This window comes from Schistocerca serialis, chromosome 2, assembly GCF_023864345.2.
Source record: "Schistocerca serialis cubense isolate TAMUIC-IGC-003099 chromosome 2, iqSchSeri2.2, whole genome shotgun sequence".
NCBI lineage: Eukaryota > Metazoa > Arthropoda > Insecta > Orthoptera > Acrididae > Schistocerca > Schistocerca serialis.
Genome location: NC_064639.1, coordinates 615,344,949 through 615,372,461, shown reverse-complemented (window position 1 = coordinate 615,372,461; position 27,513 = coordinate 615,344,949). Strand labels below are relative to the sequence as shown.

At 38.3% G+C, this 27,513-nt stretch overlaps 1 protein-coding gene across 6 annotated transcripts in view; it reads right to left on the bottom strand.

The window, feature by feature from the left end:
- Positions 1–27,513, bottom strand: part of LOC126457665 (transmembrane channel-like protein 5) — a 294,095-nt gene that overhangs the window by 214,960 nt on the left and 51,622 nt on the right. For 4 of the 6 annotated variants that reach the window (XM_050094160.1, XM_050094162.1, XM_050094161.1 and 1 more), the window contains exon 2: positions 16,968–17,178. The exons of 1 other annotated variant lie outside the window; for it this stretch is intronic. In XM_050094160.1, coding sequence (XP_049950117.1) covers positions 16,968–17,166 — 199 coding nt within the window. In that variant the 5' untranslated portion in view covers positions 17,167–17,178. Of the gene's footprint in view, positions 1–16,967; positions 17,179–24,405; positions 24,505–27,513 lie in introns of those variants that run through there. One more of the 6 variants, XM_050094159.1, reaches the window with a different exon arrangement.

Here is a 27,513-nt window from a genome sequence, read left to right as displayed (position 1 = left end):
TCTTTGATTCTACATAATAACCAACCAAAAATACTGTATCTGCTGTGATGTTCTTTAGAAAGTTTTAACTTCCATTTGTTTTGTATCTTGCAACTATTTTTTGTTAATTCCTACATCATAATTTGGACACACTTTATTTTGACTGTGTATACACAGGGGTTTCTACCTCAGAAATGACAAGCTAATAAAACAATACTGTCATGAGGGACCCAGAAAATACCACTGCACATATAAACAGTAAGCATAGAAAATGGCGAGACAGTTTAGACCACTGTCAGTTAGGGTACATAGGTTTAAAAATCTAAACTGCTGACAATGATTTTGCAATATAGGAAACAAGTAGAGGCTGACAAAACAACAGTAGGTATCTTTGCAGATAAAAATATGGTGAAAATGTCAAGAGAATAGAAGCTGACATGACGACAACACAACATTCATTGACACAGTAAAAGAAAAGGAAGGAAGATTAGGTTTTAACATTCCATCATCAGAGACAAAGCACAAGCTCAAATTGGGGAAGAATGGCCAAGGAATTTGGCTATCGTTTTCAAAGAACAACTCTGGTATTTGCCCTGTACAGTATAGGGAAAGACAAGACAGTGATTTGAAAGACCATATTCCCAAATGAGAGTACTGTATCTCAACAAATAAGAGATGTCACTCAGTACTGTTGACATGGCAGGCACACACCTAAAACTCATAAACAGTATCAAATATTAACTAGACACTCTCATTTCTCCTCCCAGTCACCTGCAAAACACTACCATTCAAAATATAAAACTGTAAATATCTTTGTTGTAAAATCCGCAACAAATGTTGAATAAAATAGCAAAGTAAATCCTAAAATAAATCAGGAAAAGCGACTGGCTCCTTCTTTGTGAAGAATCGAAATGAGCTAGCCACCTTCACAGAACATTAAAACAAATTCCTTAACACTTTACAGTACACTGGACTATTTGTAAAACCTTGATGTCATACAACATTTGTCTCTTTAACCACTGAAACACAGGAAAAAAGAAACAGGTAAATGGCTCACCTTTCTTCTCTGAATACAAAATAATATCTGTTTGAAATACCTCTTACTGAACTATGCACACCACAAGAAGACAAGCAACAGACATTAGAGTGTTCACTCAGGAAAAGGAGTGTGCTTCAAACTGTCTGAGTGAAGAGAGGTGGTATGCCACGAACAAATGGCTAAGCTGCATGCTGGAGATGTCTGTCACTTCCTCCTGCCACATGGCCCTGTAGTATCTCAATATTAAGCTGGCAGTTTGTAGTGGGAGTTCTGAACATATTGAGCACCAATACCTTGAAGACTGCATGTAATTCTGCATCAAACAGAAGAATCCATGAAACTCTTCAACTAAAACACTTTAAGTGAACAAACATCAGATGTTGCTTTAAGACATATTCAATTTGTGGCAGAAGGTAAGAAAAATTGGTGACTAGAAATGCTAGAAGGACTAGACATGATCAAAGCTAGTCAAATGACAAGGAGTCTTCTGCATTGCCTGTTTAATGTTACGACACAATGGAAAACTTCAGCAAATATTTCCCAAAATCAAACAGCTCAATAGCTTCTTAAAAAGTGGGAAAGCAGACAAATTAGACAAAGAATCTAAGATTCAAAGCCAATAACAGCTAGAAACACATAAGCTCTTACAATAATGTAAGAATAACAAGATAACTGGCTTGGATGACATATAAATAGAGCAGATAAAGAAATTCAAACCAACAACACTGAGATAACTTATGGGATTCTACAATAACAGCCTGAAGCAAAACAATAATCCAAAAATATGAAGGAAAACCAAGATAACTGAAACCAGGAAAAGAGCTTTCTGATCCTGAGAACTACCAGCCTATCTCACTATTATGCCATCTGTATACGATATCCGAGAGGATGTTTTTGTACTGTTTATCACCAAAGATTGATAGCCTACTTATACCTGAACACGGCAGTTTCAGACTGCAAAGAAAGAAACTGTACCACACAAATAATTCATCTAATGCAGCACAGAGGATGGGTTTGAGAGAAGGGAGATCACTGGAGGGACACTTATCGACTTTTCATCAGCTTATGATACAGTCCAACATTGCATAATGGTTCGCAAGACTTACACACTGACTCAATACTATGGATTAACTAGAATAGTTGCCACCTTACTGCAAAACCAGTGCTCTTCAATATTGATGCAAACGGTCACCCAAGACCCAATCCAGGCAAAAGTTTCATATATGCTGACAACCTTATATTAACAGTACAGAAAGATGATTTTGAAAATGTGGAACACATGTTGACAAGGGCTCTGGGGAGTCTTTTTTATTACTATAAAAACAATCACCTGAAGTGAAACCCGCACAAAACTCAGATCTGCACTTTTCATCTACAGATTAGACAGGCAGGAAGAAAACTGACAGTTATTTGGGAAGGCATCAAGCTAGAGTGTTGTTTTACTCCTTAGAGTTGCCTTAGACAGAGCACGCACTCACTCGCCAATAGTACTGCCATGATACCAAACAAACTTGAAACAATATCATCCAGAGATTTGATGGCATTAATTGTGGTGCCCAAACCCAGGTGCTCCATACCTCTGATATGGCACTCTGTTCCTCAGTTGGTGAATATGCCTGCCCAATGAGGTATACATCCACCAGTATGAAAGAAGCAGATATAACTCTTAATGAGTGTGCAAGGCTAATTACTGGATGCCTGAAACTAATTCCTGTTCAGAAATTTTACAGCATGGTGGACATTGGTCCTCCCGACATACACTAGGAAGTAGCCGCAGATGCCGAAAGGAAGAAAGGCAAAGAAAATGAGCTACACCCACTGCATGGGCATCCTCCTCCAGAACCTAGGCTGAAGTCTAGGAGGAGCTTTTTACAGTCAACATCTGCATTAAACATCAGCCAAGAAAGCCACAAAAAAAACTGTGGACAGCCAAAATAAGTCATCTCCAAGCAGCGGTACAGACAGCAGAATGGTTACCAGGTGGACAAAACTTAGATTGGACCACATGGAGATCACTGAACAGATTTTGGCAAATCTCAGGACAACCTAATGAAGTGGAGATACTTCCATAGATCAACACTATGTGACTGTGGAGAAGTGCAGACAACAAAACATCTGTGCCAGTGTTTACTTTGTCCTGATTGTTGCAACAAGGAGGAGTTGTTCAAGGCACAAGAAAATGCTGCAGCTGTTGCTCATTTTTGGGCAAAGACTGTTCATTTCAATTTTGTATATGCGTCTATGTATAAATTCATTCTATTTCCTTACCTGAAATTGTAAATTTATAGAATCCTATGTGTATGATTCTGACTTGAGTAAATAAATAAGGCAAACAGATTATAAGCTTACACTCTGGAAAAAACCAAACAGCAGCGAAGAGTGCCTCACTACTTAGACCCACCTGTGAATTTTGCAACAGTTGCAATTTTTTTAAATTTTCCTTATTTCAGATTTGATCAAGTATAAGCGTTAAGAACATATTCAGAAGTAAAAACTGTCCTATACATCACTTGATCTAAAATAATTCCAGGCCTCTTCTGGAACTACGGAGGTAGTCAGCTTCAACACTAGGTTAGACTTTATGTTTGTCCACACCAAGCAGCATTAGGTCCTGCTTTGTGTATAGTCCAGACAGATTTATTGCTTGAAGGAAAAAGAAACATAGTTTCTAATGTAGGGTACTAACAATTCAGTATGCTGGTGACACTGGAACTGTGATGATACTGATGCACAATGAGGTGCGAGTGGGAAGTTTCTCTTTTGTCTTGAGCAGAGCTGCTGGGGATGGGGTTGATCCTGTAGGTACCTATGACCTGTCTAATCCCCACAGGGCAGGTAATGCCAATGGTCTAGAGGTGCAGAGGGTTCACTGATCTGTGAAGTTTTCACCCATAATCTAGCCAGAATCACACAACAGTCATATCTGCTCTTTAGGGGAGTTGCTTTTAGGTCCCTTACATTGTTGTAATCACAACAGCTTGAAACTATCAAATATAAGATCCAAAAACTTCTAGGAATCCTTAAAAGTTAGAATAATCTCCTTAATGTGCAGGTCAGGTAAAATAGAAACATTGTGATGATCAAGACTGCATACCTAAATGTAAAAATCTGAAACCTGATTCTTCAGCTTCTTCACCAACTTTCTAAGTGTGTGTTGCAACTGACAAGTTACTGTTGAGTAATTGGAGAAGAAACAAATTTCCAAACCATGTTCAAATGAGTAATGCACTGGACTCCTTAAGGTGGAAATTATACTATTAACAGAAGTGGCAAAAAGCATTAAACTTAAAATAATTATTTGAAGGACATTGTCCTCCTACTCAATCTAACATGCAAAATATCACTAATTTGAAAGCCAAAGAGTGTCGATAAGAAGGAATGTACAAATACCTGCAGACAACCACAAAATCTCTATCAGTGTATGTGTCATAATATTGTGCCTTCATCTTTTCAGTGTACAAAATAAGGTCATTAGATGCTGTTTTTGAATGCTGGGTTGATGTCTCCTGAAACTACACTGAGAGGGGTTACGATGCTTCCTGGCCTCCAAGATTCAGAGCAGGTAAGGACTGAACAATCCCTTAAATATTAAATAATGTCTATAGTAAATAACACTTTGGTAACTATTTGAGCATTTATGGTACTTCCCTGATTTGGGAAGGGGAAACTGGTCTCTCAATTAGTATTAATGAGTTACAGGATCATTTCTTATGGGTCATCCATAAAAAGCTGGAGTCAACAATGAACAATCACAGAATTAAAAATAGCATACATTCCTGAATCAGCTTCCACATGGAGAAGAGGCAGTTATAAGGCTCTGCATTATTGAATGATGTCTGTAACACACTGAACCTTTCCAAGACTGCCACATGGCAAGAGTCGCAGGTGGGAGCTGCACAAGATCATAAAGAAAAGAAAGAGTCAAGTAGAAATTGATAATCAATCAATCAGGTGAACAATTCAATATCTTTTGGTAATGGAACACCCACAAACAAATCCAAAATTTCCCTATAAATTTCGAGTTACTTGAAAATTCAACCACAATTTTATCAATTAACAAAATTTTTGAGAGAAAAGGTACCTAACATACTGAGCAACCAAAATCTGGAAACAGATTTCAGTTGTGGTCACTTTGAGATGAGTTAATAATTCACTCAAAATGGTGACAACTGTCAAAAACCACTCAAATTTTAAATGGCCATCTTCTTCTTCATGTACATGTAGTAGTATAGCAAAAATTACCTTTCTGATGGTTGGGACTGTGTGATTACAGGTAACCTCTGTCTGAAAAATGATATGGTCAGTTACTATGTCTCAGTAGGAAGGCTCTGGCACCTTGCCTCCACATAGTTCGCAACAGCCTTGTTTTTTGAAGTCCAAAGACAACCAGAATGTGGCACCAGCCAGACCATATACAGTCACCACGTATTTCCCATTCAGTCTGAGCTCTGAGACGGACCAGCAGCGGCAGTGGCTGCCTCATGCTATTGGCATTTACTGCTATGCAGTAACAGCAATTTAGCTGTTCATTACTTTGAACAAAACAGAGCAATATTGCTAGCATCTGCAGGCCATTTCTTTTGCTTGTTGAGTCCAGGAATTTACACACTGTTGGCAAACCCACAGTGCAACCATGTGGTAACAGTCACCAAAATGTTCAACTTATAAATGTTTTCTGTGTCATTTACCCTTGTGTAATGTCAGTGAAGGCCACCCTCTCCTAAATATTGTGTATGCAAAATTCTACTTTCATAATATATATCCATTTTTATTATTCATTACTTCTTTCTGCTTAATATTGTAATATCCTCTCATATTTCACAGTACCCAAACAAATCAGGGATCTGGAACATTGCCAATAACTTGCATACTGGCTAGGTAATCAATTTAAAATCCCATTATGCTCTTAATGGGTCCCACATTGGCAAACAGGGGAAATCTCCCTGCTGTGGAAGACAATTGGCTGAAGTTGTGCAAGTCCACCTCATTACTGTCCACAATGGCACATTAGCAACAGGATGCTGTATCCAAAGCTGAGGATGACAGGAGCCTTTGCAAAATACTTCACTTTGGGCTGACCAATACCTCTAGATGTTATTTAGACACATCCTCTGCTTCAGTACAGCAAATAAGAGACCAGTTGTAATACTGTCAATTTATAGAGCACCTACAGGAAATCTTGGAATCTTTCTCAGAGTAAAGCAGCTTTGTCAAAATTGTATAAAAAACACATTTCAGTCATATTACTAGGTGACTAACATAAATTTCTTGACAAAGTAGCAACACAATAGAATTAGAGCAACTGATGAGCTCTAACAATTTGGTGCAAATAGTAGAATTTCCCACTAGGGTAGCTGACAGTTCTAGTACTCTAATTGATAATGTTTTCGTTGATTAGACTAGGCACAGCACCTTGACAGTCAGTCAAGTCTTAAATGGGCTGTCAAACCATGATGCTGTACTTCTTACTATCCCTCAGTTTGATCTTAAGATAAAACCAAAACCTGTCTGGAAATCTGCGAGACCAATAAATAAACAAACAATGGAGACACACAAGCAGAACCTACAGTTAGTAGACTGGTCTGAAGTATATAATTCAACAGATGTTAACTCAAAATTTAATGTATTTATTAATCAAATAACAAGTCTTTTTTGAAGACGTGTTTCCAAAGAAAAGAGTAAGAGAAAACCAGTTTAAAAATACATTTAAGCCACACATTACCCAGGGCATTAAAGTTTCATGTAAAACAAAAAGACAATTGTATGTGTCAGCCAGATTGTCTAACAATACTGAAATGATGAGGCAATGTAAAGTGTACTCTAAGATATTAAGGACGGTGATGTTGTTGTTGTTGTTGTTGTTGTTGTCTTCAGTCCTGAGACTGGTTTGATGCAGCTCTCCATGCTACTCTATCCTGTGCAAGCTTCTTCATCTCCCAGTACCTACTGCAGCCTACATCCTTCTGAATCTGCTTAGTGTATTCATCTCTTGGTCTCCCTCTATGATTTTTACCCTCCACGCTGCCCTCCAATACTAAATTGGTGATCCCTTGATGCCTCAGAAGACGTCCTACCAACCGGTTCCTTCTTCTTGTCAAGTTGTGCCACAAACTCCTCTTCTCCCCAATTCTATTCAATACCTCCTCATTAGTTATGTGATCTACCCATCTAATCTTCAGCAATCTTCTGTAGCACCACATTTCGAAAGCTTCTATTCTCTTCTTGTCCAAACTATTTATCATCCATGTTTCACTTTCACACATGGCTACACTCTATACAAATACTTTCAGAAAGACTTCCTCACATTTAAATCTATACTCGATGTTAACAAATTTTTCTTCTTCAGAAATGCTTTCCTTGCCATTGCCAGTCTACATTTTATATCATCTCTACTTCGACCATAATCAGTTATTTTGCTCCCCAAATAGCAAAACTCCTTTACTACTTTAAGCGTCTCATTTCCTAGTCTAATTCCCTCACCCTCACCAGATTTAATTTGGCTACATTCCATTATCCTCGTTTTGCTTTTGTTGATGTTCATCTTATATCCTCCTTTCAAGACACTATCCATTCCGTTCAACTGCTCTTCCAAGTCCATTGCTGTCTCTGACAGAATTACAATGTCATCGGCGAACCTCAATGATTTTATTTCTTCTCCATGGATTTTAATACCTACTCCGAATATTTCTTTTGTTTCCTTTACTGCTTGCTCAATATACAGATTGAACAGCATCAGGGATACGCTACAACCCTGTCTCACTCCCTTCCCAACTACTGCTTCCCTTTCATGTCCCTCAACTCTTATAACTGCCATCTGCTTTCTGTACAAATTGTAAATAGCCTTTCGCTCCCTGTATTATACCCCTGCCACCTTCAGAATTTGTAAAAGAGTATTCCAGTGAATATTGTCAAAAGCTTTCTCTAAGTCTACAAATGCTAGAAACAAAGGTTTGCGTTTCCTTAATCTTTCTTCTAAGATATGTCGTATGGTCAGTATTGGCTCATGTGTTCCAACATTTCTACGGAATCCAAACTGATCTTCCCCGAGGTCGGCTTCTACCAGTTTTTTCATTTGTCTGTAAAGAATTCACATTCGTTTTTTGCAGCTGTGACTTATTAAACTGATAGTTCGGTAATTTGCATATCTGTCAACACCTGCTTTCTTTGGGATTGGAATTATTATATTCTTCTTGAAGTCTGAGGGTATTTCACCTGTCTCATACATCTTGCTCACCAGATGGTAGAGTTTTGTTAGGACTGGCTCCCCCAAGGCTGTCAGTAGTTCTAATGGAATGTTGTCTACTCCCGGGGCCTTGTTTCGACTCAGGTCTTTCAGTGCTCTGTCAAACTCTTCACACAGTATATCATCTCCCATTCCATCTTCATCTACATCCTCTTCCATTTCCATAATATTGTCCGCAAGTACATCGCTCTTGTATAGACCCTCTATATACTCCTTCCACATTTCAGCTTTCCCTTCTTTGCTTAGAACTGGGTTTCCATTTGAGCTCTTGATATTCATACAAGTGGTTCTCTTTTCTCCAAAGGACAGTGATACAGGAATCAGAAAGCATGTACTTAAAAGAGGAAATTTATAAATCTGATAACAAAATGAAAAACATATGGAAATATGTGAAAAACGAGACTGGGAAAAGATCAGCTGCCAAAGAAATTACTAGTTTAAGAAAAGGGTGCAATACAGTGAATGGATCTGAAATAGTGGCTAATATTTTCAACAATCATTTCTTAACAGTCACAAATCAAATGGAGTGCCTGGGTTCTGTACAGAAAGCTAAAGAATTCATGAATAACACCTTAACTAACAGAACAGATGAGATGTGTATTCAGAACATGGCAGTGGAAGAAATAGAAAAAGTAATTCTGTCTTTAAAAAGTAAAAACTCTGCTGGAGTTGATAACATTTCCAGCAAATTATTGAAATATTGTTGTAGAGAAGTAAGTACAGTCCTCAGCCATATTTGTAATAAGTCACTGGAAGAAGGCGTATTCCCTGACACACTAAAATATGTTCTTATGAGGCCAATTTTTAAAAGGGAGAAAAGACTGATGCTACAAATTACTGACCCATTTCATTACTCTTAGTTTTTTTCTAAGGTACTAGAGAAATTGATGCACAACTCGATGGTTGAGCACCTTAGTAAGTACAGCACCCTTAGCAGTAGTCAGTTTGGCTTTCGAAAAGCGGTATCAACCAAGGTTGCAACATTCATTTGTTGACAATGCTTTAGAATCCATAAATAATAACATGCTGACAGTTGGAATATTTTGTGACCTGTCAAAAGCTTTTGACAGTGTAAGTCACCATATTCTCCTGAATAAAGCCAACACCTGAACAGTAGACAAATAGCTTGAATACTTTTTGTGTGGTAGAAAGCAGAAAGTAATCATGGAAGGACTGCATGGTGGACGGATGTCCTCAGACTGAAGCTCCACTGCCACTGGAGTACCTCAACGCTCAGTATTGGGCCCACTTCTTTTTCTAATATTTGTAAATGATCTGCCACTATGCACAGAACATGAGAAAATCACCATGTTCACTGATGACACTACCTTACCAGTTCCAAGTTCTTGGTTCTGCGTAAAGACAAGAAACAAAGTGGCACTACCATATTCAAGATCTGTGCAAAAGGTTAAGCTCAGCAACATTTGCCTTGAGAATCATGTTAGTCAGTAGTGAGATGACCACAATAAAAACAGAATACTTTGGCTATTCCCATCAACTTATGGCCCACAGTGTAATATTCTGGGAAATTTACCAATAGCAAGAAAAGTGTTCCATGCATACAAGCGAGCCATAAAAACTGTGTATAGAGTGCATCCTAGACACTCGTGCAGAAATCTATTGAGAGATCTTCAGATCTTTACAACAACAGCTCAGTTTTTTTCCCTGATGTGCTTTGTTTCAAAAAACAGCAACTTATTTAAAACCAACAGTTTGTACCATAATTAAAACACCAGACGAAAACTTGATATTCAATACGATCTAAAAACAAAGACCAAGGTGCAGAGGGGGATTTTATACAGTGACACCCAGATGTTTAATCCCTTCCACCAATAGTTAAAGACAGCGTTAAGATGGCGCTAGTAGGTCAGTGCAGTGGTGCATCAGTCTCAGTAGAAAAGCAATTTTATAATAACTCATCATGTAAAAAATGTGAAATACGTGTGACGAAGGGCATCCTGTGTTTGAAGTGCAACTTCTGGTCACATGAGAGGTGTGCGAACATAAACCTGAAGTTCATAAATGACAATATTTGTTGGCCCTGTGGTGATTGTGTGTGTGACAAATGTGAAAATCTTCTCAATGTGGTACACACAGAAAACGAAATTATCAGGTTATTAAATAGTGATATTGAAACCCTCAAGAAATCAAAAAACTCCTAAGTGAAACAAGCTTGTGGTCTAGTGAAAATAACCACAAAAACAGTCATATTGATATTGTTAAATGTGATTTGCAAACCGAAAAACATGTTTGCGACTAAACAAACGTAATATCAAACTTTGAATATGTCGAAACTGCAAATAAATTTACGTGTACTGCAATAAAGCCGAAAAACAGAACTCGAAACTGTCATGAAAGTTGAAAAAAAATAAAAATAAAGCACTAGAAATGGTGCACCAGTTACAGTGCACTAGACTCAGCCAGCAAAACAACGATTAGTGTAAGCGAAAGTAAATATAACAAATCCTCTGATAAAGGCCGAAACAGAAAAATTCTAATGCCTGGAAGCACAAAAAAGATATTACTGTATGCGGATAGCCACGGAAAAAGTCTTTTAGCTTCCCTTCATGAAGCTTTACACAATGAATATTCTGTATTTGCAAAAGTTAAACCCGGAGATACATTAAGTGCTGTAGTAGAGAATTTATCAGAAACAGAGAATCTGAAAAAAGACAACCACATAATCACTGGTGGCGCCAACGGTGTTTATAAAAACGAGAGCAAGTCAGCACTCGCAATTTACAGGAAGTTATTACCAAAACTGTACAACACAAATGTTACCCTAATAAATAATTGAGCGCTATAATTTAGAACTGCAGAAACTATGTAAAAAACAAAATCATGCACGTGCTAGACATAATCAAACTGAAACGTGAAGAATACACCAGGCACAGACTTCACTTAAACAGAAATGGAAAGCTTAAGTTAGTGAACCAGATAACGGACCTTTGTAAGGAGCTGCATAAAACCACGGACCGAATCACCTTAGATTATAATCAACAAGTTTTTTTAGGCTCAATTTCAAGCAACACGATTTTACTAAACTAAACCTCTTGGATTGGAAAGAGCGCTGTTCATATGCTGAAGAAACTGACTTGGAAGTGAGTACATTGTCATTACAGTGCAGTGTTAAAGACTTGTGTAATAATTCGACTGATTAAGAATACCATGTCACAAAGTGTTTTATAATATCAGTGCCCTTTAGGATAATACATCTAAATGTGCAGTATCTTAGAAGAAGAAAAAAAACTCAATTTGCTGCAAGTATGCTAAGCACACCTGTTAGTAATTACAGAACATGGACTAAAATATAATGAAATAGAGTATTGCAAACTAGATGGTTACGCGTTAGCAGGTAGCTACTGCAAGCAACAACACAAAGGGGATGGGGTGGCAATATTTGTGAAGGAACATCTTCCATTTAAGAAAATCTAAAAATACTGCAAAGAAGGAACATTCAGAAGGTCAGCTAAACAAAGTTATTGGTATGTGCCACCCACCAAATACAGATGTGTTGTACTATCTTGATAGACTTTAACAGGGCCATTAGACAAACAGGCCCCACTGGCCTTAGCATAGTTGGAGACTTAAATATTGATGCAAACTCCTGTAGTATAACCTATCTGAAAATAACAGATATATTAAACTCATATAAACATCACAAATATAGTGAATTCTGACACTAGAGTAACAGAGTCAGCCCCAGTAAGACAGATTATGTAATAATCAACAAAAATGTGAAAGACAGAGTTAACTTTCAAAGTGTTGATTTTCATTACTCAGATCACTATTATCAGGTATTAGAATATTTAAGGTTTGTTGTACCAACAGAAACTAAGATAACTGAGAAGAAGTGGATCCTGAATGGCACCAGCACCAGTGCCTTCAAAATTAAGTTAGCAGAGGAGAAACGAGACCCTATTTACCAAACTAAAGGGTCAGAAAACAAATGGGAAAAATTTTATAGGACAGTGCTGAAGCACTTCGACTGCTGCTGCCCTCTCAAAGAAATAACCAGGGTACAAACCAACTCTCCTCTCTAAAGTAATACTAGGCCAAAACTTACACCTCGCTGATTAAGTTAAGGCAGAATATATATATGATCTGGACTGTTTATATAAGGAAACAAAGCAACATGTATTTAAGGAAAAGTACAATCAGGCCAAAAAAACTTTTAAGACAGACCTTTTACACCTGAGGAAACAGATAAACGATGTTGCAATAGAGCATTCAACCAACATAGGTAAGGCATCCTGGAGACTAATCAATAAACACTGTAAAGCCACCAGCAAGGGACAGAGTGAACCAGTTAGCATTAGACACGAGGGCCATCTAGTGAAAGATCCAAATGAAAGGTTTAATTTATTCAATAAGCATTATATCTCTCCTTTTGACCAACCAGCCCCTATTATAGATCTACAGGCTGGCACACCAAATGATGTCATGGATGGTATAGATCTCAGATTTATGGAGGTTAACCAACAGGAAATACTTAACACGTGGTACCTCAAGAGTGGTGTTAAAGAAATGTGCCAATGAAATAACTAAACCCCTTACCTACATTATCAACTGTAGTATTAATGAAAACATATATCCAAATGCCAATCCATAAAAAAAGGAAGTAAAGAAGAAGTTTCAAATTGCAGATCGATATCACTAATCCCTACCTTCAGTAAAATATTCGAAACAGTTATCCTATCACAACCCACAACATTTTTCTCAAGACACAAAATACTTACCGAATCGCAGCATGGGTTTAGGAAAGACCTAAGCACAGCCACTGCTGTTACCAGTTTCTTCCATGAAGTATATAGCAGTACAGAACAGGGTATGCACACTGGCGAATTATTCCTTGACTTGAGCAAAGCTTTTGACTCAGTAAACTATGAGCTTCTCTTTAAAAAACCGCAGGCACACAATATCAGTGATGTATCAATGGCTGGCTGGTTGGTTTGTGGAAGGAGACCAGACAGCGTGGTCATCGGTCTCATCGGATTAGGGAAGGATGGGGAAGGAAGTTGGCCGTGCCCTTTCAGAGGAACCATCCCGGCATTTGCCTGGAGCGATGTAGGGAAATCACGGAAAACCTAAATCAGGATGGCCGGACGCGGGATTGAACCGTCGTCCTCCCGAATGCGAGTCCAGTGTCTAACCACTGCGCCACCCCGCTCGGTATGTATCAATGAGACGTCTATCCATCTATCTGGTGAATCAGAAACAGGGTACCAAACTTACACATCAAATTGACAATAAGATCTTAACTTTTAAATCCACAAGTGAAACAGTGACACAGAGTCCCTCGAGGCTCAATTCTTAGACCTTTCCTCTTTTTTGCATATATTAATGCCATTGTACACCCCGTTAACTCACACACTGTAAATTATGCTGTTGACACATTAGTTTTATTTCATGGTAAAGATTGTGAGAAACTGAAATTTTCAGCAAGTAATGGGATACTAGAATTAAGTTCATATTTTCATGCACAAGAATTAAAGGTCAATGTAAATCAATCCCAGATGCTAATATTTACAACTGGCAGTTCACACCACTCATGCATAAATGAGGTATGCAGCATAGTGGCAGAGGAAGCAAATGAGTGTACATTTCTAGAGGTCCATCTTGACGCAAACCTCCAGTGGATCAGCCACATTAACGCTGTATGTAAAAAAAGTCAGCAATAGGTTGTGTCTTCTTAGTCAACTGTCCAAAATGGTGCCCACCCAAACGCTTAAAACTATGTGTTAGAGGACAATCCATCCCCATCTTAGCTACTGTATAGAAATATGGGTTCTGCTGCAGACATTCGCCTTAACAGAGTACAGTGAAGTTAGTGAAAGCTTCGTTAAGTGAAGTTAGTGAAAACTTCGTTAAGTGAAGTTAGTGAAAGCTTCGTTAAGTGAAGTTAGTGAAAACTTCGTTAAGTGAAGTTAGTGAAAACTTCGTTAAGTGAAGTTAGTGAAAACTTCGTTAAGTGAAGTTAGTGAAAACTTCGTTAAGTGAAGTTAGTGAAAACTTCGTTAAGTGAAGTTAGTGAAAACTTCGTTAAGTGAAGTTAGTGAAAACTTCGTTAAGTGAAGTTAGTGAAAACTTCGTTAAGTGAAGTTAGTGAAAACTTCGTTAAGTGAAGTTAGTGAAAACTTCGTTAAGTGAAGTTAGTGAAAACTTCGTTAAGTGAAGTTAGTGAAAACTTCGTTAAGTGAAGTTAGTGAAAACTTCGTTAAGTGAAGTTAGTGAAAACTTCGTTAAGTGAAGTTAGTGAAAACTTCGTTAAGTGAAGTTAGTGAAAACTTCGTTAAGTGAAGTTAGTGAAAACTTCGTTAAGTGAAGTTAGTGAAAACTTCGTTAAGTGAAGTTAGTGAAAACTTCGTTAAGTGAAGTTAGTGAAAACTTCGTTAAGTGAAGTTAGTGAAAACTTCGTTAAGTGAAGTTAGTGAAAACTTCGTTAAGTGAAGTTAGTGAAAACTTCGTTAAGTGAAGTTAGTGAAAACTTCGTTAAGTGAAGTTAGTGAAAACTTCGTTAAGTGAAGTTAGTGAAAACTTCGTTAAGTGAAGTTAGTGAAAACTTCGTTAAGTGAAGTTAGTGAAAACTTCGTTAAGTGAAGTTAGTGAAAACTTCGTTAAGTGAAGTTAGTGAAAACTTCGTTAAGTGAAGTTAGTGAAAACTTCGTTAAGTGAAGTTAGTGAAAACTTCGTTAAGTGAAGTTAGTGAAAACTTCGTTAAGTGAAGTTAGTGAAAACTTCGTTAAGTGAAGTTAGTGAAAACTTCGTTAAGTGAAGTTAGTGAAAACCTCGTTAAGTGAAGTTAGTGAAAACCTCGTTAAGTGAAGTTAGTGAAAACCTCGTTAAGTGAAGTTAGTGAAAACCTCGTTAAGTGAAGTTAGTGAAAACCTCGTTAAGTGAAGTTAGTGAAAACCTCGTTAAGTGAAGTTAGTGAAAACCTCGTTAAGTGAAGTTAGTGAAAACTTCGTTAAGTGAAGTTAGTGAAAACTTCGTTAAGTGAAGTTAGTGAAAACTTCGTTAAGTGAAGTTAGTGAAAACTTCGTTAAGTGAAGTTAGTGAAAACTTCGTTAAGTGAAGTTAGTGAAAACTTCGTTAAGTGAAGTTAGTGAAAACTTCGTTAAGTGAAGTTAGTGAAAACTTTGTTAAGTGAAGTTAGTGAAAACTTTGTTAAGTGAAGTTAGTGAAAACTTCGTTAAGTGAAGTTACTGTTCGTCATTCATCTAATTACACCTTCTTCTACAGGACACTATTACTACAAAAAAGAAGGTTAAGGATTAGACATGGATTAGTCTCTAAAGACTCTTGCCTTGATGTTTTCAGAGAACACAAAAACTTCACCATATACTCTTTGTACCTTTATAAATTAATTACTTTTTTGTCTCACAGAGAACTGAAGTAACTAAATGTAGTGATATACATGACCACAACACCAGGTTCAAAGAAAATTACTACCGACAAAGAACAAGAATAAAAATGACGGACCACAGCAAATATACTAATGGACTGCTATGGTATAATGAACTGCTAGAGCCTAAGAAAAACAGTAATAAAAAGCAATTCAAATGAAAACTAAAAGAATTCTTAATTGAAAAGTGTCTCTATTCATTCAATGAATTTTAAATGTTTAAGTGCTGTAAAATAATGTATAAAAAAAATTGGCTGTATTAATATGTATAAGATGTAATGTATTTCGACAAATATCAATTTACTGTTTAACTACTACCTGTAAGGCTAAGATCTAAATGTATTTTACGTTTGTGACTGTACCTGATGCTTGCAAAAGCCATTAATGACTCCATGAAAAAAGAGAGAGAGAGAGAGAGAGAGAGAGAGAGAGAGAGAGAGAGAGAGAGAAGAGAGAGAGAGAGAGAGAGAGAGAGAGAGAAAAGGAAGGAAAAAAAAGCTACATAAATAAATAAAACTGGTCGGAAACACATCCATGTTTAAAGAACAGCTGATGGAGTTCCTTCTAGATTGATCTTATTATAATATAGATGAATTTCTAAGCCAAAATGCATAATACCTCCTGAGCATGCTTAAATCTATTTTTGTGGTCTTTATGGCCTAATCATCATTCTTTGTCTATCTACAGTGTAATTTAAAACTGATATGTGTATATATATCTGTATGTATAACTGTATATGCATAGTCATAACAGTTTAGTCATACAGTCACATATAATAACTCATACGTAAGGTTATATGTTAGCTCATGTGATCCTGTAATTTATATGATAAGAACAATATACTTGTACACTATGCAATAATTTGTAAAAATCTGACTCATTCTATATCCGGAGATATATTCTCATATGGATCTACAGAACTCGAAATAAATAAATGAAATAAAATTCTATGGGTGGTTGTGTCTTTTGAAAGAACTTCTCATGGTTCCCATACTTATAATGAGTTTTTAAAAAATGTTCACTTGAATTCAGAAACACTTGACATGGTTTCAGCAGTAACCTTAATCAATAAGGAATTTAGTTCAAGGAAAGATAAAGATATTGTTTGACATTTAAGTGTAGCACATCTCCTTTTCCAGTAATAAAGAAAAATTATAGAAGAAAAATCTACTGGACATTTGCATAAAAATATCTAGCAGCAAATGTACAACATGATATATTTCCAAACCACACTTCATATGAACATGGAATATGTATGTATATAAGTTTAAGCATGTATTGTATTTAAAAGAAACACATACCAGCAGTGGTCACATGTTTTGTGCTTCTTGGCTTTCTTAATGTGCTCGAGGCACTTGCACCAAGGCTGTGTGATGGCATAGATGATATTAAATCATTTTGAAGTTGGGAAGATTCATAATGAACATGTCTAGAAGTTGATGGATTCTGTCTAGTGCCTGCTCCAGTCAAATCATTAAGCATCACACTTTGGGTGTCCATGATTGTACAATCCTGATGACCATCAAAGGATAATTAGAAATAGTAAGAATCAATAAGAACATTACAGATATAAAACTAACAAACTACATGATTAAAATAGCATCTAACGCAAATCTCAAGAACATAAAATAGGCGTTATAACTACAAACGTCATAAACAAATTTGCAATAAATCATAGCGATCAAATTTCTGGAAGTTAAGAAACTCTTCCATATAAATGATTCTTTCACAAACAGAAGAACCAGTTTAAAGATTGTGTAAACAGTACAATAGAACTTTACAGCTCTCCATTCCTTCTCAGAATAAAGTTTAACTGAAATGGACAACATTTTCTAAATTTAATTAACAGTACAGTTAAACACTTGGAGCTAAACTCACAAGGTGAGCATGATGAACTTGTGCACTATCTTCTTGGAAGATGAATGAGAGGTTGGAGAATAATGTGTCAATATCCAGCAGTTCACAAACTACACTCAATAGCAATAAGAGACACCTATCTTCAGTACATGATACTGGCTCGTCTTTTTGCTGAATCTGTAAGACTGCATGCCTGAAACATGCATTGGCAAGATAGACGGTGATCTATGGCATCTCTCCCAAAAGAGCACAATGCTTGTGCACACAGTAACGTTTTGGAGCACACTGTTCATAGTACATTGCTGAACATGAAGCTCCACAGCAGACCACCCCTACATGTTCAAATGTTGACCACACGACTTCATCAATTATGATTGCAGTTGGCACAGAACAACCGATAGTTAATTTTAAAATTTTCCCGGCGAATTGAATGTTCAAACAAATTTCGGCCTTGCAGCCGGTCGTCGTTCAATACTTCACATGATATTTCAACTGGGCACCTGCCAGTCATCTTCAGGTGAGCCGTAGCAGACTGGCGAAAATGTCCTCCGTTCCGCAATATATAGCGTACTGTAACTATTCTGCGCATGTGTCGAAAACTTGATAGTTGAACCACACTGCCCGCCGGCAGCGCCCTCGCTGGTGGAATAGTGGAACTCAGTCGCCGTCTGCGTTGCTGTTTGCCACGGCCGTCGACACACTCTGTCTTCTTCGATTTGAGCAAATCGTGGAGATGATGGGATTCCATGCACTGTCCAGCTGGTAGCCGCTGTCACGGTTTAACAGATTTCCGCCAGTCGTATTTCTACGGATTCTTTAATAATGGAATCCCAGAAAGACGTTGCTGTGGACAAAATCATTGTTTTCTCATACTCCATTGAATGTCCAGTAGAAATACAATGTTCAGCAATAGCGGACTTGCTTGGCTGCAAAAGGCGGGTTTAACGTTGATGTTCAGTGCAGCGTTCTTTCACGGTGCGTGTGGTGTGACCTATGTAAGCCATACCACATTGGCACGGTATTTTGTAAATTCCGGCCTTTCGTAGTAACAGAATGTCCTTAACTGATCCTACAAGGTCCGCAATCTTCGATGGTGGGCGGAAAACCACTTTTACCTGAAATTTTTGGAGGATTCTTGCTATATTAAACGAAGTGTTGCCAACGAAAGGAAGAAACGCTAAAGATTGTTCTGGCATGTTCTCCTCTTTATTCACTTCCTGCTTCCTAGTTTTAATGTTAGTGCCCTGTTAATCTGCCGGATGGAATACCCATTTTTGCTGAATACTATCTTTAGATGGGCGAGTTCTTGAGGTAAGCTATCTAGATCTGAGACAGTATGAGCTCTATGAACAAGTGTTTTAAGCAAACTCATGGTTTGCGATGGGTGACGGCAACTCGATGCTGCAGGTACAAATCAGTATGAGTGGGTTTCCGGTAAACTGAATACCCTAGAGAACCATCATTCATCCCTCGAACCAGGACATCCAAGAAAGGCAAACAACCATCTTTCTCTATTTCCATGGTGAACTGGATGTTGTTATGAATGGAGCTGAGGTGATGTAGAAACTCCATTAATTTATCTTCTCCATGAGGCCACACTATGAAAGTGTCATCCACATACCGCCAAAAAAACTGTTGGTTCAGGGCAGTTGATTCAAGCGCTCTCTCTTCAAAATCCTCCATAAAAAGGTTGGCCACCAAAGGAGACAGGGGACTACCCTTGGCAACACCGTATCCCTTCTGGCGACGGCTTCTGTGGCAACAGTCGATCAAATTTTGATATCTGCCGACAATTAGCATCATTGTGGATCCAATCAAACTTGGCCGAAGTCACTCCATCAACCCAGTCCCACAATACAGGAGAAAGATACCTTGCAACCTTCAGAAGTAACTGGTAAAGTTCTGCTGAAATAGCATCTAACCTTCGTCTTGTATAGCAAATCCTCTCCTTGACAATAGCATGACTAGCCTTCTCAGTAATCTTCCGTGCAGTAGTGGTCTTAATGAAATGAGTCACTCTAGCAAATTTAGGTATAATGCCATGGTCCCAACATCTCAATAAAAAGGTTAATGAACTTAAAAGCTTTGCTCTTTTACCACGTAGCTTCTCGAAACTTCGGATATGTGAGGCCATCTCCTCCCCGTAAAGGCGTCTGATGTGAATTTTAAAATTTGTTTGAACAGTCAATTCGTCAGGAAAATTTCCGCCCACCATCGAAGATTGCGGACCTTGTAGGATCAGTTAAGGACAATCTGTTACTACGAAAGGCCGGAAATTACAAAATACCGTGCCAATGTGGTATGGCTTACATAGGTCAAACCACACGCACCGTGAAAGAACGCTGCACTGAACATCAACGTTACACCCGCCTTTTGCAGCCAAGCAAGTCCGCTATTGCTGAACATTGTATTTCTACTGGACATTCAATGGAGTATGAGAAAACAATGATTTTGTCCACAGCAACGTCTTTCTGGGATTCCATTATTAAAGAATCCGTAGAAATACGACGCGGAAATCTGTTAAACCGTGACAGCGGCTACCAGCTGGACAGTGCATGGAATCCCATCATCTCCACGATTTGCTCAAATCGAAGAAGACAGAGTGCGTCGACGGCCGTGGCAAACAGCAACGCAGACGGCGACTGAGTTCCGCTATTCCACCAGCGAGGGCGCTGCCGGCGGGCAGTGTGGTTAAACTATCAAGTTTTCGACACATGCGCAGAATAGTTACAGTACGCTATATATTGCGGAACGGAGGACGTTTTCGCCAGTCTGCGGCGGCTCACCTGAAGATGACTGGCAGGTGCCCAGTTGAAATATCGTGCGAAGTATTGAACGACGACCGGCTGCAAGCCCGAAATTTGTTTGAACAACGGATAGTTGACCGTTGATCAATAGAAACACATCAGTTCTTCAGGTGAATCACATTTTTGCTACACTACATCAATGGTTACCTCGACGAACACCATCTTCATGGTGAACTGCAGCTCAAAATGTGCAGCGCGCCACAGACACAGGCTGGCGGGAGCACTATTATGCTATGGTAAGTGTTGTTCTGTGCTTGAATGGACCTGAGATAGTAATCAAAGACACACGGACAGCTGTGAACTACTTGCTTCACTTCACACTTGATTTCTTCCCTGACAATTATGTCATCTTTCAGCAGTATGATTGTACATGTCCCAGAGCATTGTAGTCAACTCACATTGATGTCTTGGCAACCAAATTTGCCTGCTGTAAATCCCTGCTGTAAATGCTATGGGACCCATCTGGGTCGCTATCGGGTGCCAACGTCGTATACAAGAATCATCAGCCTTTAATTGTGCAAATTACGTGACCTGTGTGTAGACATATACAGGGCTATTACAAATGATTGAAGCGATTTCATAAATTCACTGTAGCTCCATTCATTGACATATGGTCACAACACACTACAGATACGTAGAAAAACTCAAAGTTTTGTTCGGCTGAAGCCGCACTTCAGGTTTCTGCCGCCAGAGCGCTCGAGAGCGCAGTGAGACAAAATGGCGACAGGAGCCGAGAAAGCGTATGTCGTGCTTGAAATGCACTCACATCAGTCAGTCATAACAGTGCAATGACACTTCAGGACGAAGTTCAACAAAGATCCACCAACTGCAAACTCCATTCGGCGATGGTATGCGCAGTTAAAAGCTTCTGGATGCCTCTGTAAGGGGAAATCAACGGGTCGGCCTGCAGTGAGCGAAGAAACGGTTGAACGCGTGCGGGCAAGTTTCACGCGTAGCCCGCGGAAGTCAACGAATAAAGCAAGCAGGGAGCTAAACGTACCACAGCCGACGGTTTGGAAAATCTTACGGAAAAGGCTAAAGCAGAACCATTACCGTTTACAATTGCTACAAGCCCTGACACCCGATGACAAAGTCAAACGCTTTGAATTTTCGGGGCGGTTGCAACAGATCATGGAAGAGGATGCGTTCAGTGCGAAACTTGTTTTCAGTGATGAAGCAACATTTTTTTCTTAATGGTGAAGTTAACAGACACAATGTGCGAATCTGGGCAGTAGAGAATCCTCACGCATTCGTGCAGCAAATTCGCAATTCACCAAAAGTTAACGTGTTTTGTGCAATCTCACGGTTTAAAGTTTACGGCCTCTTTTTCTTCTGCGAAAAAAAACGTTACAGGACACGTGTATCTGGACATGCTGGAAAATTGGCTCATGCCACAACTGGAGACCGACAGCACCGACTTCATCTTTCAACAGGATGGTGCTCCACCACACTTCCATCATGATGTTCGGCATTTCTTAAACAGGAGATTGGAAAACCGATGGATTGGTCGTGGTCGAGATCATGATCAGCAATTCATGTCATGGCCTCCACGCTCTCCCGACTTAAGCCCATGCGATTTCTTTCTGTGGGGTTATGTGAAAGATTCAGTGTTTAAACCTCCTCTACCAAGAAACGTGCGAGAACTGCGAGCTCGCATCAACGATGCTTTCGAACTCATTGATGGGGACATGCTGCGCCGAGTGTGGGAGGAACTTGACTATCGGCTTGATGTCTGCCGAATCACTAAAGGGGCACATATCGAACATTTGTGAATGCCTAAAAAAACTTTTTGAGTTTTTGTATGTGTGTGCAAAGCATTGTGAAAATATCTCAAATAATAAAGTTATTGTAGAGCTGTGAAATCGCTTCAATCATTTGTAATAACCCTGTAGTGCCACGCACCTCCACAAACCCACAAACAAATTGTCAGATCCCGGATATGCAGAATCAGTGAAGTATATCATTCCAAAGATCGCAAACAAATTTTGGCTCTTCAGTGAATATTTGCCTGTCCAACTTCTGTGACTGCCCTTTTTAGCATCCCTCTCCAACAAAACTGTCTACTGTGTTACCCATTATCTATCAATTAGAGAACACTGGCTTTCATCAAAATTCCTCGGTACATCAGTATTCCATTTCTTTTGGGTTGGGTTGTGTGGGGAAGGAGGCCAGACAGCGAGGTCATCGGTCTCATCGGATTAGGGAAGGACGGGGAAGTAAGTCGGCCGTGCCCTTTGAAAGGAACCATCCCGGCATTTGCCTGGAGTGATTTAGGGAAATCACGGAAAACCTAAATCAGGATGGCCAGACGTGGGATTGAACCGTCGTCCTCCCGAATGCGAGTCCAGTGTCTAACCACTGCGCCACCTCACTCGGTATTCCATTTCTTTTCATGTAGATTCTTCTTGACTATTCTCATAAACTGCAGCCTACTCTTCATCGTTATTAAATTGTGGTCTTAGTCTGCATATGTTCCTGAAAATGTCTTACAATCAAATATCTGGTGTTGGAATCTCTGTCTGACAATGATGATGTAATCCACCTGCAGTCTTCCTATGGCTCCTGGCTTTTTCTAAGTACAACTCTTCCTCTTGCGATTTTTGAATAGTGTATTCGTTATTACCAACTGAAGCTTACTGCAGTACTCTCTTAGTCTTCCTCCTCTCCCATTCCTAGTACTGAGCCTGTACTCTCATGTAACCTTGTCTTCTATTCCCTCTCCTACTACCACATTCCAATCACCCACGATTATTATATTTTCAACTCATTTAGGTACCGAATTACATATCAAGATCCTCATATACTTTCTCTACCTCTTCATCTTCTGCTATGTCAGACTGTATACTTTAACAATTGCTGTTCGCCCTGGTTTGCTGTTAACTCTTATGAGAATAATCTTATTACTGAATTATTCAAAGTACATCACTCTCTGCCCTACCTTCCTATCTGTAATGAACCATGGTCCAGTTATACAATTTTCTACTTCTGTAAATCTTACTCTATTTTAGTCTGACCAGAATTTCTCATCTTCTTTCCATTTTACTTCACTGATCCTCAATATACATATTGAGTCTTTGCATTTCCCTTCTCAGGTTTTCTATCTTCCCTACCTCATTCAGACTACTGGCACTCCATGTTCTAACTTGTAGAACATAATCCTTTTGTTGGTTATTCAGTCTTTTTCTCATTGTCACCCCCTTGGCAGTTCCCTCCCAGAGACCCAAAAGTGGAACTAACCTGGACTCTTCTGATATTCGAGAAATCATGATGCCACTTTTTCAATTACAGGGCACAAGTCATGTGGACACATAATAAGTGCCTAATGCTGTGCTTTCAATTGCCTTCTGCTCTCTTCCTTCCACTGATCATTGTTGATTCTTTCATCTTTTATGGTCAGTTTCCCACCCCAAGAATGATAGGGTGCCCTGAGCTTCTGTCCATTCCTCTTCCTTCTTTGACAAGGCCACTGGCAAAACAAGAGTGACTGCCTATGACAGAAGTCTTTGGCCGTCACTGATGACGATTTTTATTTGAAATTTAAGCAGTAGCTGGAACTGAACATGGAACACAGGATGTTTTGATTATGGGTCAAAGATATTGCTTGCTCATCATTTATATAAAGGATCAAATCAAAACTAGGAAAAAGGTAAGAAAACTGTTTCTTGTTTCAGAATTAATCACAATAAGTGGTACCACTTATTACACTGTGAGACAAGACAGTAATGCCTTCATGAAAAAATATTTATGGTTGCCTACAGAACTGTGACTGTACCCAGGAGTGCACCTCTTCCCAGCAAACTTCTGCAGTGTAGTCTAAACAACCTTAGCAACATGTGGGCTGGCTCACACCTTCAATCTCTTCCCGTGTGATTTCCATATTTTTGGATCCCTATAGAGAGACATTCTTTGTCATCAATTTGCTTTGGGTAAAGAGGTGCAAGTCTGGGTACAATCATGATTCCACAGGCAACTGCAAACATTTTTCCACGAAGGCATTGACCATCTTGTCTCTGAGTGAAATAGATGTATTAACAGTTACAGTGGTTACTTTTGAAATAACAAACAGTTTACTTACTTTTCTTCCATGTGTCTCATATTCATTTGATTGACCCTCATAGAGACAATACCAACTGTGAAACATAAGTTTTTAGTTCTTGAATATTCACAGGTAAAGATGTCATCAATGTGAAGGTTGGTTTAAACACCACAGAGCTTTATCAGGAATAGCCCTATTGGAGGTGGTGTGCCCTTGCCTTCCTTTGAACTTTAAACTGACTTACCTAGCCAGTTGTAGAGGGACCTGCAATTCAACATGGATTCTGAACCACAGTGCAGTTCAGCATTTTTCACATTAACAAACACTGCCAGAGTGAAGCAAGTGATAAATGACAGATATAAAGCCTAGGGCTGAACCCCAGAGCTTTGGATCTATAATGTGACACATTACCACTGAGCCAGCACAATACATAATGAAGTAATTTGAAAAGCAGTGTTTAATGTATTTAGTTTTCTTTTGAATTTTCATGGATTCATAATTTCTGGGTCTATATCAGCTATTCAAATAACTTTTAACCAGGATTCAGAAACCTGCTCCAAACAATGAGGAAGGAGTCAAAGTCTACATGAAATTTATTTTTGTGCTTTAGTAATGGAACTATAAATGACTGTTAATGTGAAACTAATTTTTACTGTCAACAATAATACCACTAATAATTAAATGTACAAGGAAGTGACTGCAAAGATTTCAATATGTCCAAAAGGTCTATGCACGATATACGAGACAGCTGATGATGTTTGTTCCTGTCAACCCCTGTATTCTCTTTTGCCAGGTTCATTTGTTGTATTTTTATATTTCCTCCTTTTGTCAATTAATTTCATAATCTCCTGCAAATATTTTTAATGTTGCTGAATAAGTACCTTATTTATTTTAATTGCATTTTTTCACAAGATAATTGTATAACACAACATGGAGTCAGAGTATGAAAAATAATCTAACACTCTTACCTACAAGTCAGCATAATGAGAAATGTTTCAAAATGTAAAATAAGTGTTAGTTCATGTATGTGTTGACTGCATTTCAGTGAATGACCAAGGAATTTCAGACAAGGCATTTCCTCTAGTGCACAATCTTTAATGTCTATTTTTTATACCATCTAGTCATTTTTACTCATTCAACATTGCACAATACATGAAATTAGACTTAAACTCTTGGCCAGATCTGCTATGATTGAGTTAGGGGTCTTCGATTAACAAGCTTGTGTAATCAGCAATTTTAAGTTTTGCTACTGCACTTAAATGTATCTGGATGAGCATTTAGGTAAGTTATTAAGTAATTCAAAGAAATAGTATCAATGGCAGTTGAGAGATATACACCAAATAAATTATTTAGAGATAGTACTGACTGCCCATGGTACACAAAATAGGTTAAAACACTTGTTGCAGAAGCAACAAAAAAACCACACGAAATTTTAAAGAATGTGAAATTTCCAAGATTTGCAATGTTTTACTGAAGCTCAAAGCTTAGTGCGAACTCCAATGCAAGCTGTTTTTTAATAACTTCTACAACGAAACTCTGTCTTGATAACTGGAAGAAATCCACAGAGATTCCGGTGGTATGTAAAGTACACCAGCAGCAACACACAGTCAATACCTTCACTGTATGACAGCAATGGGGAAGTAACTGATGACTTTGTTGCTAACACAGAATTCCTAAATATGGTTTTCTGAAATTCCGTCACCAAAGAAAATTAAGTAAATATTCCAGAACTCAAACTGATTCCAACTGCCAACATCTTCTAAATAGATAACCTCAGTGCAGTGAAGCAGCAAAGCCTCCAGTTCAGATTGTATAGCAGTTAAATTCCTTTCACAGTATGCTGTCACAACAACTCAATACTTAGCAATCAGATACAACTGCTAGCTCGATAAAATATCTGTAACTAAAGATTGGAAAGTTCCACATGTCACACCCAGACATAAGAAAGGAAACAGCAGTAATTTGCAGAATTACAGACTCATATCACTAACACTGATTTGAATTGGACTTTGGAACATTTTAAATTATTAAGAAAATATTTCATAAACAGGTAGCCAAAATGGATTCAGGAAATATTATTCTTGTGAAACCCAGCAAGCTCTTTATTTGCATGAACTAATGAGTGCTATTGACACAGGGTGTCAAATTGATTTCATATTTTTTATTTCCAAAAGTCTTTTGGCATGGCTCCTCTTGAGCGACTTGTAATCAAACTATGTGCCTACAGGGTATTGTGTCAGTTGTATGACTGGATTTGGGATTTGCTGTCAAAAAGGTCACAATTTATAGTAACAGACAGAAAATTATCAACTAAAATGGAAGTGGTATCTGGAGTTTCCCAAGAAAGTGTTATAGGCCTTCTGTTGTTTCTCATCTATGTAAACAATTTAGGAGACAATCTGAGCAGCCCTCTTAGATTCTTTGCAGATGATGCTGTGAGTTAACATCTTGTAAAGTTATGAGATGATCAAACTGAACTGCAAATGATTTAGACAAGATATCTGTATGGTGCAAAAAGTAGCATTTGACTCTAAATAATGAAAAGTGTGAGGTTGTCCACATGACCAATAAAAGGTATCTGATAAATTTCGGTTACACAATAAATCACAAAAATCTGAAGGTTGTGAATTCATCTGTAAACTTAGAGATTACGATTACTAATAACTTAAATCTGAACAATCTCACAGATAATGTTGTGGGGAAAGCAAACCAAAAACTGTTATTTATAAGAAGAACACTTAAAAGATTCAATAGGTCTACTACAGGGATGGCCTAGTCTATGCTCGTCCATTGTCTTGTGGAGTATTGCCACACTGAGTGGGATCCACATCTGATAGGATTGATGGAGGACACAGAAAAAGTTCCAAGAAGAGCAGCTCATTTTGTATTATCGTGAAATAGGGAAGAAGGTTACACAGATATGATACAGGAAGTGGGATGGCAATCATTAGAACAATGTCATTTTTTCATTACAGCAAGATCTTCTCATGAAATTTCAATCACCAACTTTCTCCTCTGAATGTGAAAATATTTTGTTACTGCCCACCTACACAGAAAGAAATGATCAGTGTAATAAAATAAGGGAAATCAAAGTTCACCTGGAAAGATCTAAGTTCTCATTTTTTTTCCACAAGCTACTTGAGAGTG